General features: G+C 41.0%; 1 protein-coding gene across 1 annotated transcript in view; it reads left to right on the top strand.

Annotated features, from left to right (window-relative positions):
- Window positions 1-12,621, top strand: part of LOC103604132 (kinesin-like protein KIF16B) — a 122,856-nt gene that overhangs the window by 55,556 nt on the left and 54,679 nt on the right. The window contains exon 9 of the mRNA XM_008588720.1: window positions 3,919-4,008. Within this exon, the coding sequence (XP_008586942.1) occupies window positions 3,919-4,008 (90 nt within the window). The remainder of the gene's footprint in view (window positions 1-3,918; window positions 4,009-12,621) is intronic.

Below are 12,621 nucleotides of genomic sequence, written 5' to 3'. Positions count from 1 at the left end.
AATCCAGAAAGTCATCAGCGTGTAAATTTAAACTATGAGGTGGGATGAGATCACCAAACGAGTGAGTGCGGGTAGAAAATAAAGGATTAAATATCGGGGCACTTTGATGTGTAGAGGTCAGGGAGATGAGGAGAAACCCCTGCAACAAAAACTGAGATGGGAAGAGAGTGTTGAAGCCTGGAGGCCGAGTGAAAAAGATGTTAGAGGGAGAAGAGTGCCGTCAGCTGTGCCGCGTCCTTCCCATAGATCAGGTAAGATCAGGGCCAAGGATGCACCAGTGGATTAGGCAATCTGGAGGTCGTTGATGACCTAGGGAAGAGTGTAGTTAAGAGGAGTTTGCGTGGAATGATGAGTAGATTGGAGAGGGTTCAAGGGACAATGGGAAGAAAATAACAACATCAAGAATAAACTTTTATAGGAATTTTGTTTTAATGGAAAGGACAGAAATGGAGTGATAGTTGGAAGAGAAAGGGAGGTCAAAATGAGAATTTATGGTAAGAGAAATAATAGCTTGCATAGATGCGCATGGGAATGATGTAATAAGGGGGATGCGTTGTTGAGGAGAGAGAAGAGAGGCAACAGGGGTTCAGAAGGCAAAAGGGGTTGGCCTTAGCTAGGAGCACCTGATATATCTCATGCCTGGTGACAGGAGAAAAGACAAGGCACAGGACAGATGGTGTCAGAGAAGTAGACCTGGTCGAGGATGCTTGTGGAAATGTTCTTTTGATTGCTTCTGTTTTCTCAGTAAAATAGGAATTAAGTTGTCAACAGAGAGTAAGGACAGAAGAGGAGGTGATGAAGGCTTGAGGGGACAGGAGGAGCAAACAGTTATCTAAGAGAATGGGAGAAATGTAGGTGTCATCAAAGGCTGGCTTGATTGTGACATTAAAATGAAACCAGGCCCTCTGGTGGTGTGTTCCTGTCAGCCACATTCTGCTGGGTAGGTGCGGGCAGGGAGTAAGCAGACAGTTGGATTTGACAAGGGTTGTGACTGTCTTAGTCCAGGGAATCTCAAGAGTGGGACAAAGAGATTTGAGGTTGTGCGCAAGGGAGATCTGTGATGATGGTCTGTGGATTTCAAGTTGAGTGAGGAAGAATTGGGGCAGAGGTCAAGGAACAGGAGAGGTTGGGGTGTTGGAAGGATCATCTGTATGGTTAAGGATTGCACAGGAAGTCTGTAGTGTTGGAGCAGATGACAGTGAGCAGATCCTCAACCTTCCGGAAATTGGGGCAGGGACTGGGGTAAACAGCTGCCTGCAGGAAGGACGGGTAGGATGCCAGAATCTGAAGCCATGAGCTTCAAAGAGGGATTTTAGAAAGGACAGAAGAGCAGAGGTTTGGAAGTTGGAACGAAGATCAGGAATATCCACCTGCCTCCCAGCATGGCATGGTGGGATGAAGTGTGGGGGCAAAGCAGTCCCTGTTGGAGAGTTCTGCCGGGGTAGCAGTTGCTCAGGGGAGAGCCAGCTTTCGGTTAGAGCAGAGATGTGGGGGATGTCCCTGGAGGAGCTGCAGATCTGGGGGATTGTGCTGATGATTGAGCTCACGTCCAGGAGGTGAGGCACCCTGGAAAGATTTCAGGAGAAGGGAGGGGAGTCGGGGGCGTTAGAGTCTGGGGGTGAGAGAGACCTAGGCTTCTTGTGGTGACTGGAATCCAAAGCCCCAGTTCAGCATGGTCTCCCCTAGGGGACATCCTGCATCTTTCCACTCCCAGGTCACGGGTGTGGTTACGTTATCTTCCTGGGCACTTCTGGCAAGCGGGCAGCATCACGCCCTATGAGAAGGCAGAAGGGCCCACTCCTGTCTGTTTCTCTCTTGGTTACCTGGTCGTGGCCACCTGGTTGTGGCTAGCCAAGACTGTGCATTGCTGTGCTCTCACCCAGGGAAGCCCCGTTCCTGCTGGTGGTGCTGGCCTCACTCACGGCGCCTCAGTGGGGCCTGGTGAGGAGAGGACGCCAGAGGAAGGCCCACTGGCTTAGCTACCAGGAGTAGTCCTTCCCACGCTTGAGTGACTGGCATACCAGCCTCAGCGTACCACAGCTGCAGAGCACCTGTACTATTGTTTGCTTGATGATTTTCTGCAAATACACTCACGCCAGAGGAAGGCCCACTGGCTTAGCTACCAGGAGTAGTCCTTCCCACGCTTGAGTGACTGGCATACCAGCCTCAGCATACCACAGCTGCAGAGCACCTGTACTATTGTTTGCTTGATGATTTTCTGCAAATACACTCACCTTTGTTTTTATGGAGATATCTTTTTCAAGGAAACTCATGAGAAGAAACCTGCCACAATTAGAAAATTACTGTGGAAGATAAATACAGAACCAGAATGACGAAAATAAAAATGTACATCCTTGTATACCCTCAAATCATCTCATTTACCACTTTGAGAACCAGAGACTGGCTGGAACTCAAGACTCACTCCTCCTCACAAAGCTGCCCACCCAGGCATTCTAACCATTGCGTCTACTTTCCCACTGATGCCCCTGTGATTTACACGTTAGAGAATTGGCCTGAATTATTGTGCTTGAGAAGGGCATTTCTCTAATGTGCAGGTTAAGATTTTCCATACAGGGGTGTGGCCATGCAAAGGCCCTGAGGTGGAGGGTATGTGCATTCAGAGGGCAGAAGAATGAAGACACCCAGGAGGAGAGAGGCCTGGGGTAAGGCGGCTGCAGATGGTGGGTGCTGGGTTAACAATTTAGGTCTTTTTCTAGGAGCAGCTTGAAGCTACTGGGGTTCCTTAAGGAGGGAGGTGGAATGATCAGATTTGAGTTTTTTATAAGACCCCTGTCAGTCATGCAGGAAAGGTATTGGCAAGGGCGAATATGGGTGTAGACAATTTGGAGAGACTCTTGCAAACCTAATGGCCTAGAGTAAGATGGCAGTGATGGCAAAGGATGGAAGGATAGAGCTCCAAGAAATGCCTAGGAGGTGAAAGGAGCAAGACCTAGCGTTTGTTTGAACGTGAGAGTGTTAGGAGAAGGGAGGTCAGGGATGACTTCCGCTCTCTGGCTGGCATGGCCTGGTAGGTGGCGGTGGGATGCACTGGGATGGAGACCACCAGAGCTGAGACTGGAGAGAATATGTCGAGTATGGTTTTAGACAAGTTGAATTGGAGGTTCCTGTGTGATGTCTGAAGAAAGATGTCTCCAAGTTGGGTACCTGGGACTGGGGCTCAGAAGAAAGGTGGGAAGTAGAGGAAGAAATTTGAGACTCGTTGGCCTGCTCTTTAGGTGTGAGTGTGAAGGCTGCTGTGGTCTACCAGCTTTCCTTGCCACTGTGACGTTAACATGTGGGCTGGTGTGTCGTGGCTTCTACCCGTCAGCCACTTGGAGGCCGGACTGATAATTCTCCCTCTGAGAAAAAAGCAAAATATGTTGTGTTTTTATACTGACAAGATGCAGTAAGATTTTTTTTCCCCTCTTTTTCTTCTCCTTCTTTCCTTCCTTCTTCTCCTTTCTCTCCTCTCTCCTTCCTCCACCCACCCTTCTTCCTTCTTTTTTCTCTGATTCCTCTTTCATCATATTTTTCTCCTCTTGTCCACTGTGGTGGCATCTGGTGACCTACACCTGACATTTTCTACGGGCACATCGATGTAACAGAAAGGTCATCCTGTGAGATTTGGTTTCTACAACCCAAGCGGAGGGTTAAGGGACACTTCATAAATGATTAAGAGGTGGCCCTATGCCCCTCAGTTTACATAGGCGCATGCTGCTTCTAACAAGATTTGGGAGACAAAGATGCATGTTTAAGTACAGTGCAATTATTATTTACAAGTCTTATTTATGCAGCTAGATGAATATTTTCAATTCTGGAGAAATTTTACATCCTAGTCACTGTTTGTTAATTTTTAAAATTTTTAGTCACTTTTTCTTCTAATTAATACTGATTCATTTTGGTTTTCCTGGTTTATAGATTACTGTCCTAGATGAGACATGGACTGTATTCAGGCGCTACAGTCGTTTTCGAGAAATGCATAAAACACTGAAGTTAAAGTATGCCGAGGTAAGTTATGAAATTATTATCTCCAATTAAGAACATTTATAAAGTAAATGAGCTTATTGCATTAGCAATGTTATCTCTCTCTCTCGGTATTAGATTATAAGTGTCACCAAGTTTTATTTCAACTACTCACCTATCAAAGAAAGCTTTTTAATTTTTGTCCTTTGTTCCATTTCTGTTCTACACAATTTAAACATTTTCTGAACACAGGATTTTGAAAATGATAGTAAATGACAGTATATGAATTTTAGTTTTTAATAAATCTTATGATTAATCTAAAATAAATATTTATCAATTTACAACTTCTCAACCATGAGACATATTAAAATGAAATTATAAACTTCTCAGTATAGATTTGTCCTTTTTTCTCTTGAAAAAAGACTACGTTAATGCTTAGACTTCCACTTAATGAAAAGTGAAGTCATAAGAGTTATTTTGCCATTAAATATGGAGAGGGGTAGATAGTAAATATGGAATTATCCAGGACCAAGAAAGCATTATGTGCATCGCATTAGATACCAGGGGTGTACTGGTGTATTACCAATATTTTCCTTTTTGGACAAAGACTGGTTTTTGAAACAATTTTAAGCAAAGGGAAGTATTCCTAGAATGAGTGTGTATTTTGCAAATGATGATGAAGATGATGGTGATCGTTTTACTTCAGCTAAAGGAAGTCTTGTGTAAGTACAGCTCTTTGCAAATTTTGGTTTGAACTGACTGCAAATCAATTAATAGTCACTGTCTAATTAGCCTGCTTTCCTAAGTATTACTTTTCAGCACTATTTTTATAGTTTCTTATGCCATCCTAAAAAGTAATTTAGTGAGAAATTTTTCTCTAATTTGGTTCACATTAAGTAAACTATTTGCTTAACATTTCCAATGCCTCCACCCTTTCTTATCTGTTATACAATATATAGAGAAATACTTTTTTGTAAATAAAATGATTCTTTGGTTTGTAGAAGAATCTTGAGTCCAGGTAGGATTCAGCTCTGAAATTCTGCTATTAAGCTATCATACTAGTATTCTATTAAAAATTTAAGAAACTTCAGGTATGAATTATAGTTAGTGTTCCCAAGAGGCTTCAGTTCCAGAAGTAACTGCATCAAAGTCAAGTTATTAAATTGTTTCTGCAGTTTACCCTTCATGTCCCAGATTAATACTGACAGTAAAAAGTAGAAGTGTGGAGTACATATTAAATGTGCAGAGCAGCTTGTTTCTAAAGCCAGCTTTGCAGCCCATTAACCACTTGGTTATGAGTTACTACATCAGTACTTTAATAAGTACAGATTTTGCATATTAATGTCATTGAATTCTCATAATACTAGAAGGAAAAAACAATTTACTTGAAACAAAATGCAAAGCCTTATACATTCACACATGTACACACATTATTCATTCCATGATTGTATTTATTTCATATCAGCTCTTTCATTAGTTTAACCCGTTCTGTATAAGCACATTTTTCTAGATTCCAGTAATAGAGTAGTGGATAAGAACAAAAGTCTTCCATCTTGTATATCGTGAATTCATATGGGGTGAGACTGACAATAAACAAGGGAAAAATAATAACACTTGAAGAGTAAGCATGCCATGTCTCAGTTACCATTACCATTACCATTTTAAGTGAGTTACATGTCTTAATATGAAAAATATCAGTAAAGAGTGATGCGGCAGAGTGTGTTGGGCACTTAGTACGAGGTCGTTTCAGAGTTGGGCTTTCTGGAAAGATGGCATTCTGTTGGAGATGTTTAAAAGAGTTTACAAAGAATCAGTGCACAGCTCTAATCAGTGTTTTTAAAGAAAACTCCAGGACACATATAACAGAAGCAATCTTTAAAGAAGAGAGGAGCTCAAATATTCTCATCTCAAAGAAACCATAGATTTTTGTGATGATGAATTTGCTAACGAAACTCCAGGACACATATAACAGAAGCAATCTTTAAAGAAGAAAGGAGCTCAAATATTCTCATCTCAAAGAAACCATAGATTTTTGTGATGATGAATTTGCTAACTACCCTGATTTGCTTACACGTTGTATACATGTATTAAAATATAATTCTGAACCCCATAAATATGTACAATCAGTAAGTTTCAGTGAAAAAATAAGCAATTTTTTTAAAAAGATAGAAAAAAACCTACGCAAGGTTGGGAATGATATAAATCTGTAACTCAGAGAGGTTGTTTGGTATCAGGCAAAATTAATGAACAGAGATGATCCCATATATAAAAATATTTTTAAGGGGAAAAAAGGTATATTAGAAACATATTGAAAAAAATTAAGTGACCTATTTCAAATGAAGAAAATAGTTGGCTTCATTCATTCATTCATAAATCTGTACTGAGCAACTCTGCACTGTGAATACAGTTGTGAACGAGACAGTCGTATTCCTTCTCATGTGAAGTAGAGAAAATTAACAATACTCCAGCAAATAAGTAAGTTAATTTGGGATAATGCTAAGCGCTGTGGAGAAAATAAAACAGGGCATGTGACAGTTAGGCATGAGCACTGGGCAGTGGGCTGCTTTAGTTGGGGCAGGCTGGGCAAGCCTTTCTTTTTTTTTTTTTTTTTTTTTTTTTTTTTTTTCGTGTCCGGCAACGGATCGCAACCCTCAGTGTTGCGCCCGTACCGGACCAGGACCGGCAACGGGATCGCAACCCTCGGCGCTGCACCCGCACCTCGCTCAGCCAGTGAGCGGCTGGTCTGTATGTGGGATCCGAACCCTCAGCGGGAGTGCCGCCGTGCTCCCAAGTGGCGCACTGTAGCAGTGCACCACCGGGCCGGCCATGGGCAAGCCTTTCTGAAAGAGCAGGGTTTGAGCTGAGATATGAGTGTTCAGAAGGAGCCAGGCAAGAAAATCTGGAGGAAGTGAGCACATGTTAAGCAGAGGGAACACAAGTGCAAAGGCCTGGGGTGGGACCAAGTCTGGCGTGTTCCCAGAACAAAAGGCTTGAGAAGTGGCAGGCGTGGGTGGAATGAGGGCAGAGGGATAGGGAAGGGCCTGATCATGTAAGACCTTGAGATATATCTTTAGGGAAGCCACTAGACAGTATTAAACAAGGTAACAAAAAGTGATCCAAGTTACACTTTTTGGGTGGTTGGGGGGGATTTTAATGGCCATATGGAGAATGGATTGTTGGGGTGGTGGAGAGCTCAAATCCAGAATTCTGTTTTATTTTATTTATTTTTTCATGTTCCAAGTATGTCTTTTTGCGGGGGGAGAGTCTTTATTTTTTAAATTTTAACATTTACTTATTTGTGGGGTACAGTGTGTTGTTTCAAAACTTGCATATACTGCACAATGAATGATCACTTCAGGTAGACAGCATAATTTGAACCCATTAGTCCACCATTTCTCCCCACCCCCAAACTTCTATTTTAGATATATTAAATTTGAGGATGCTGTCAAACACCCAATTTGAAATATCAAGAAAGATGGAAGATATTTTTCAATATCCAGTTGGAAATATCAAGAAAGGTGAAGGATATAAGCCTAGAGTTTAAGGGAGAAAGATGTTATGAACCTTCTCTTAGTCATTGTTTGGATCCACAGTAATTAAGAAAATGCTTTTATTTCTGTTCCAATTCCTAGTTAAGTTTCAGTGTTCTGACCATTATATTCATAGATGACTTCTGCTCACAGGAGCCCCTTTTCCTGAAGACAGGCTCAGGATCTAAATGATAACCAAGAATAGAAATTGCTTTTTCAGGTTGAGTTCAACTTTAATTCCTTTCTCACAAGGGCAAAAAAAAAAAAAAAAATTAGTTATGAGAGAGAATCCACAGACACATGTGTGCACATGTTTCAAAGAGCAGAGATAATGTGAGTAGTGTTTGAAACCATGTGGTAAGCTTCAAAAACAAGCACCGCATGTTGAAAGAGAGGCTGTGCTGATTACAAACCCAGAGCAGGGTATACGAAGCTGCTGTACTTTTTCACGGCCACATCTGTGACTGATTTTCTCACCGTTTACTGAGCACTTACCATGTGCCAGGTGCTGTGCGTCTCCTGTGGTTTCTGACAGTGTCATGAAGTGCAGGGACTGTGACCATCCTCATTTTACAGGTGCAAACACAGAGATGTGGATAACTTGCCTCATGTCACACAACCGGTGGGCAGAAGCCAATGTACAAACCCAAGTAATTCTGTTTCCTATTTCTAAACCAATAATAATATCAAAATTTGAAGGGAAAAAAAAATCTCTAAAAACACAGTAGTATATCTTTCTAGATCTAGGTAAATTTTATTTCAGCCGAAGGAGAACAGCATTGTCCATTTAACATTTTCAAGATGGAGCTTAAATATCAAATTGAATCTCAGCTGTGTTTTCTTCTGTAAAGTTGGGTTTTCTCTTGTGCAGGTCAGTTTCACATAGTCTTACTTGCTAAATGTTTGTTGGGACTTGAGATCAATAATTATTAGGTATTTGTAAATTATTATTGCTCATTAGTGCTCATATTATTACCATCTCTATATATAATGGTAAAGTTAAAGTAATCACCTACTTCCAAGTGGTCTATTTGGCCTGACAACATCCTAGAAATCACTTGACTTATTAAAAACTTATTTAGGAAAGCCAAAAGGTTGCATGGAAGGATCCTGAAAATTTTCACTCATGGATGACTGTTTCATAGCCAAGTGGGTATGTGTTTTATTTACTTCACTCCTTCACCAAATTGGGCTCATTATTTCTGTGGAGGTAGAAATCTCTTCTTACTCTCTTAACTGCAAGGGTAATGGTATTCGATGATAATACATGTTTTAAAAAAAGATGAGTATTAAATTTATGTAATCATTCAAGGCTCCAAATTTTTTTATCAAGCTGAAAAAATATTGGCAAGCACACTGGAATTCAAAATATACAGAATTTGTAATATGCTTGCCAAGATAGGGAATCTTATATCACCTTAACACTTTAGATTTAGTTGTATAGCCTATAATCACTTGGAACTTTGTCTAAAATTATGTCCTGTTCATTCATATTACCTTCTGGAGTTTAGCCATGTTCTTTGGGGGGGATGAACCTCTAAAACAGTTTGATGTGATAGTTTCTTGATTTTTCTTTCGGTAATCTTTTCCCTCCCCCCCAAATAAAAGATTACATGCTCATGATAAAAGATTCGCATTATTCAATGATGTGAATGTGAAAGTTTCTCATAATCTAATCCTCAGTGGTAACCATTTATAACACCCACCAGAAGGTCTTGTTGGGTCCAACTATACATTCAGACTCCCATGGTTCCCGTAGGCTGTACTCAGGTTCCTTGGGAAGGATATTAGGGCAGGGGTTTGGAGAGGGCTTCCCACCAGTTTCTGCAGCAGTGCATATGGCTGTCCAAGAGCTGTTCTTTATGCCCTACCTCTCCTAGGTGATAGCTTAAGTACATGGAGATAAGACCCACATGGGCAGGAGGGAGAACCACTCTGGCCTAGAATCCTATCGCACATGGGAGCTAGTATATCTTGTAATAAGTCCTTAGGCAGTATTTCCAGAGCCCCTACAAGGGGCGTGCTGAGTTACCAGTCACTTCGCTCAGAGACACTTAAAGATATGGCTCCCCACCAGATAGCTGTCCTTTCCCCTGTTCAGAAGCAGTTTATTAGTGGGGGGTCATTTTTACCATGAGCAGTGCTACCTCGTAACAAAATTGGCCTATCACCTTCTCAGGTTTCCAGAATCCTGTTGATGGACATGTGGGTAGTTTCCAGATTTTTGCTATTGTGACTACTTCTATATAAACATTCTCGAACAAGTCTCTATGTCTTTTGATTTTCATGTAAGCCTTTCTTTGTGAAGAAGTTTTCTAACTGCTCAAATGTTCTTAGAGACTTAATTTATAAAAAACCAAGATTAGCAAAGAATGCACAGAAATTGGGAAGGCTGAGAGCCCAGAAGGCCATCACCCCTGTTAGTGAGAAGGTTTTAGGAATTCCTGAACCATCATTCAGTGAAGTCTTCTAATCTGCCTGTTTGCTTACATTCACTTGGTTAAATTATTTACTGTAATATCTCCTTAAGGAGAATGATGTGCTGACCACTTGAAGACCCCTCAGGGATACTTTATATACACTTGGACGGTGAACCCATTAAAACAAATAAGGAGTTGTGGATTATTAGATATAAGATATGTCTCCAAAGAAAATACGAGGAACTTACGGTTATTACAAGCAAAATGAATTTATGAATTCTTAATTAAGGACAAGAAGCCTCTGGGTTCCATGCAACTCCAGGGAATGGGGGTCGAGGGTGTGGGGGAAGGGCAGAAACCAAAGAAAAACTCAGCCCACTTTTTATTGTGTGGTGACAAATTTTTTGAACAAAAGAAGAAAACTAAGTTCTTTGCCCTCTGTAATACTGAAGAAGAATGGACTAGCCAGGTGATCTCAGATCATATACCAGTGTTGTGCCCATTATGTTTTCAGATTCGCTGTTTGAGTGGGCTGAGTTCTTCCCACTAGAGGCACTGCATTACTCAGGCTTTTTAAAATTGTGGTTTTATTTTTATTCATTTTCTTTAATCTTGGCAGTTTCTTCAGGATTCCAAATAGGTTTTCCTTTTTGTCCTCTGGATGTACTGACGTGCATTATGCAAGATAATAGCTCCTTCTGGCTTTCATTCTCTGCTCCCCTTCATTGACCTTGTATGGAATCTTAATCAAATTAAACCCTGTGTTTTTGAATTCCACATCTGTAAAATGATAATGCCACAGCTAGTTTGTAAAAGATTGTGAGAGCCTCAGATAAAACGTGTTATTGAAAGCAACTAGGAAATATTATGCAGCATCTGCTCAATAGCATGTCTTTGAAATTTCATCATGTAAATCATTTCTGCAGTACTCTTTATCTGTATGAAAACTATGTATTTTTTGAGTCTATTAAAATCAGTTTAAGCTTTTTAAATATCAATCAAATGATGTTCTCAGAGACAAAGCACTATTAAGTGTTCTTTTTTTGTTTCTCTGAGGAGGAGGTAGAATTACTATTTATGTCTCCTGCCCTGTGAAGTTTACCTCTGGATCCAGATCACAGTCTGAGAGGCCATTAAGACAGAGAAACATAGCTCATCAAAGCTGAAAAGAAAAAGAAAACCTTTTAAGACCACGTCCCCTTTTAAACCATTAGAATGAATAATTCTAGTGTCTCCCCCTGCTGCCCCGGCCCACCCCGCCCCTGGCTTTTTGGATTATTGGTGCAGTAGTCTCCGAGTGTATTTAATAAAGTATCAGTGACAGAGGCTGGAAGGTCAGAGGGTTACTGAGACCTGCTGCTTCTGGTAGATTTCAGAGATGCCAACCCATCTGATTGTTTAAAGGACTTTTAGTACCAGAGCTTCATGGGCACTGCTATAGACTTTATGTTGTGTACTCCCAAGATTCCTGTGTTGACATTTAATCCCTAATTTGTTGGTATTAAGAGGGGGCCTTTGGGAGGTCACTAGGTCATGTGGGGGAACCCTGGTGAATGAGATTAGTGCCCTAATAATAGAGGCCTATGGGAGCTTCCCTCGACTCCCTTCTGCCACATGAGGATAGATACAGAAGGTGCCATCTATGAAGAACAGGCCGTCACCAGACACCAAATCTGCTTTTGCCTTCATCTGGGGCTTGCCTCCAGAACTGTGAGCAATAAATTTCTGTTGTTTATAAATTATCCACTCTAAAGTATTTTGTTACAGCAGCCCAAACAGACTAAGACAGGCACCTCACCTCCGGGAAAATCATCTCACAGTGAAAGCAATTAAGCATTGCAATTGATCACGGAGGGCCTTTATGTAATGTTCTTGCCTAAGAGTGATTCTGAAGCAGGTTTGTGTTGGTCTGCCTAGAGGCAAGAGGCCGAACCATGGAAATGGATGTTTATATAGTAAAATGTACAATCAAAACCAGTGCTAAGGGAAATTTTAATGTGTATGCATCCTGAAAATATAAGTTACATGTAACAGGCTATGTTGCCTGTCTGCACAGAACTGTATTACCACTGTGAGTCATTAGAGTCCCCAAGTGCCAAACATGATCAGCCTCAATCAGCTGCATCCCTAAGGGTGCTCCCTTCTTCCTACAAAGCTGAGGGAGGAGAATATTTTAAGAGCCTTTGAGTAAAAATGGAAGGTTGCTGTGTTAGAGCAATTGTCCTGTCTCACATCTGGCATTCTTGGGGTGCCCAGCAAATACCAGTAGGAGGGAAGAAAACAGTTAGGCAAGAGGTTATTTTAATTTGTGTTTGGACTTTCAGTTTGTGCTGATAGAACCATTTCTCACCTTCTTTATTTTCCAAGCAACACCAAAGAAAGAAAAGAGAAGAAACTGGCTATTATTAGCTTTGTATCTATCTTGGATAGCTATTTACCATCCATCACTGAAATGCATTCTAAACAGTTTTATAACCAGCATTCTAAACTTAATAAAAAAATGACATTTCTGCTCACCACCCAAATAATAACACTACCAACCATAGCCTCAGGGAGCATCCAGTAAGCTTTAGATAAATTCTGTTGCAACAAGCCCTCAGCCTCCTTGAATTTTTCAATAGCAAACAGCTAGGTAGACAAAAATAGAATGCGGCCAGCTTCCTGACATGTTAGGTTATCAGAGGCCCAGGAATCTATCTGAGTGGTTT

The sequence above is a fragment of the Galeopterus variegatus genome, unplaced genomic scaffold (genome assembly GCF_000696425.1).
Source record: "Galeopterus variegatus unplaced genomic scaffold, G_variegatus-3.0.2 Scaffold4991, whole genome shotgun sequence".
Lineage (NCBI taxonomy): Eukaryota > Metazoa > Chordata > Mammalia > Dermoptera > Cynocephalidae > Galeopterus > Galeopterus variegatus.
This window is presented reverse-complemented; position numbering and strand designations above follow the sequence as displayed.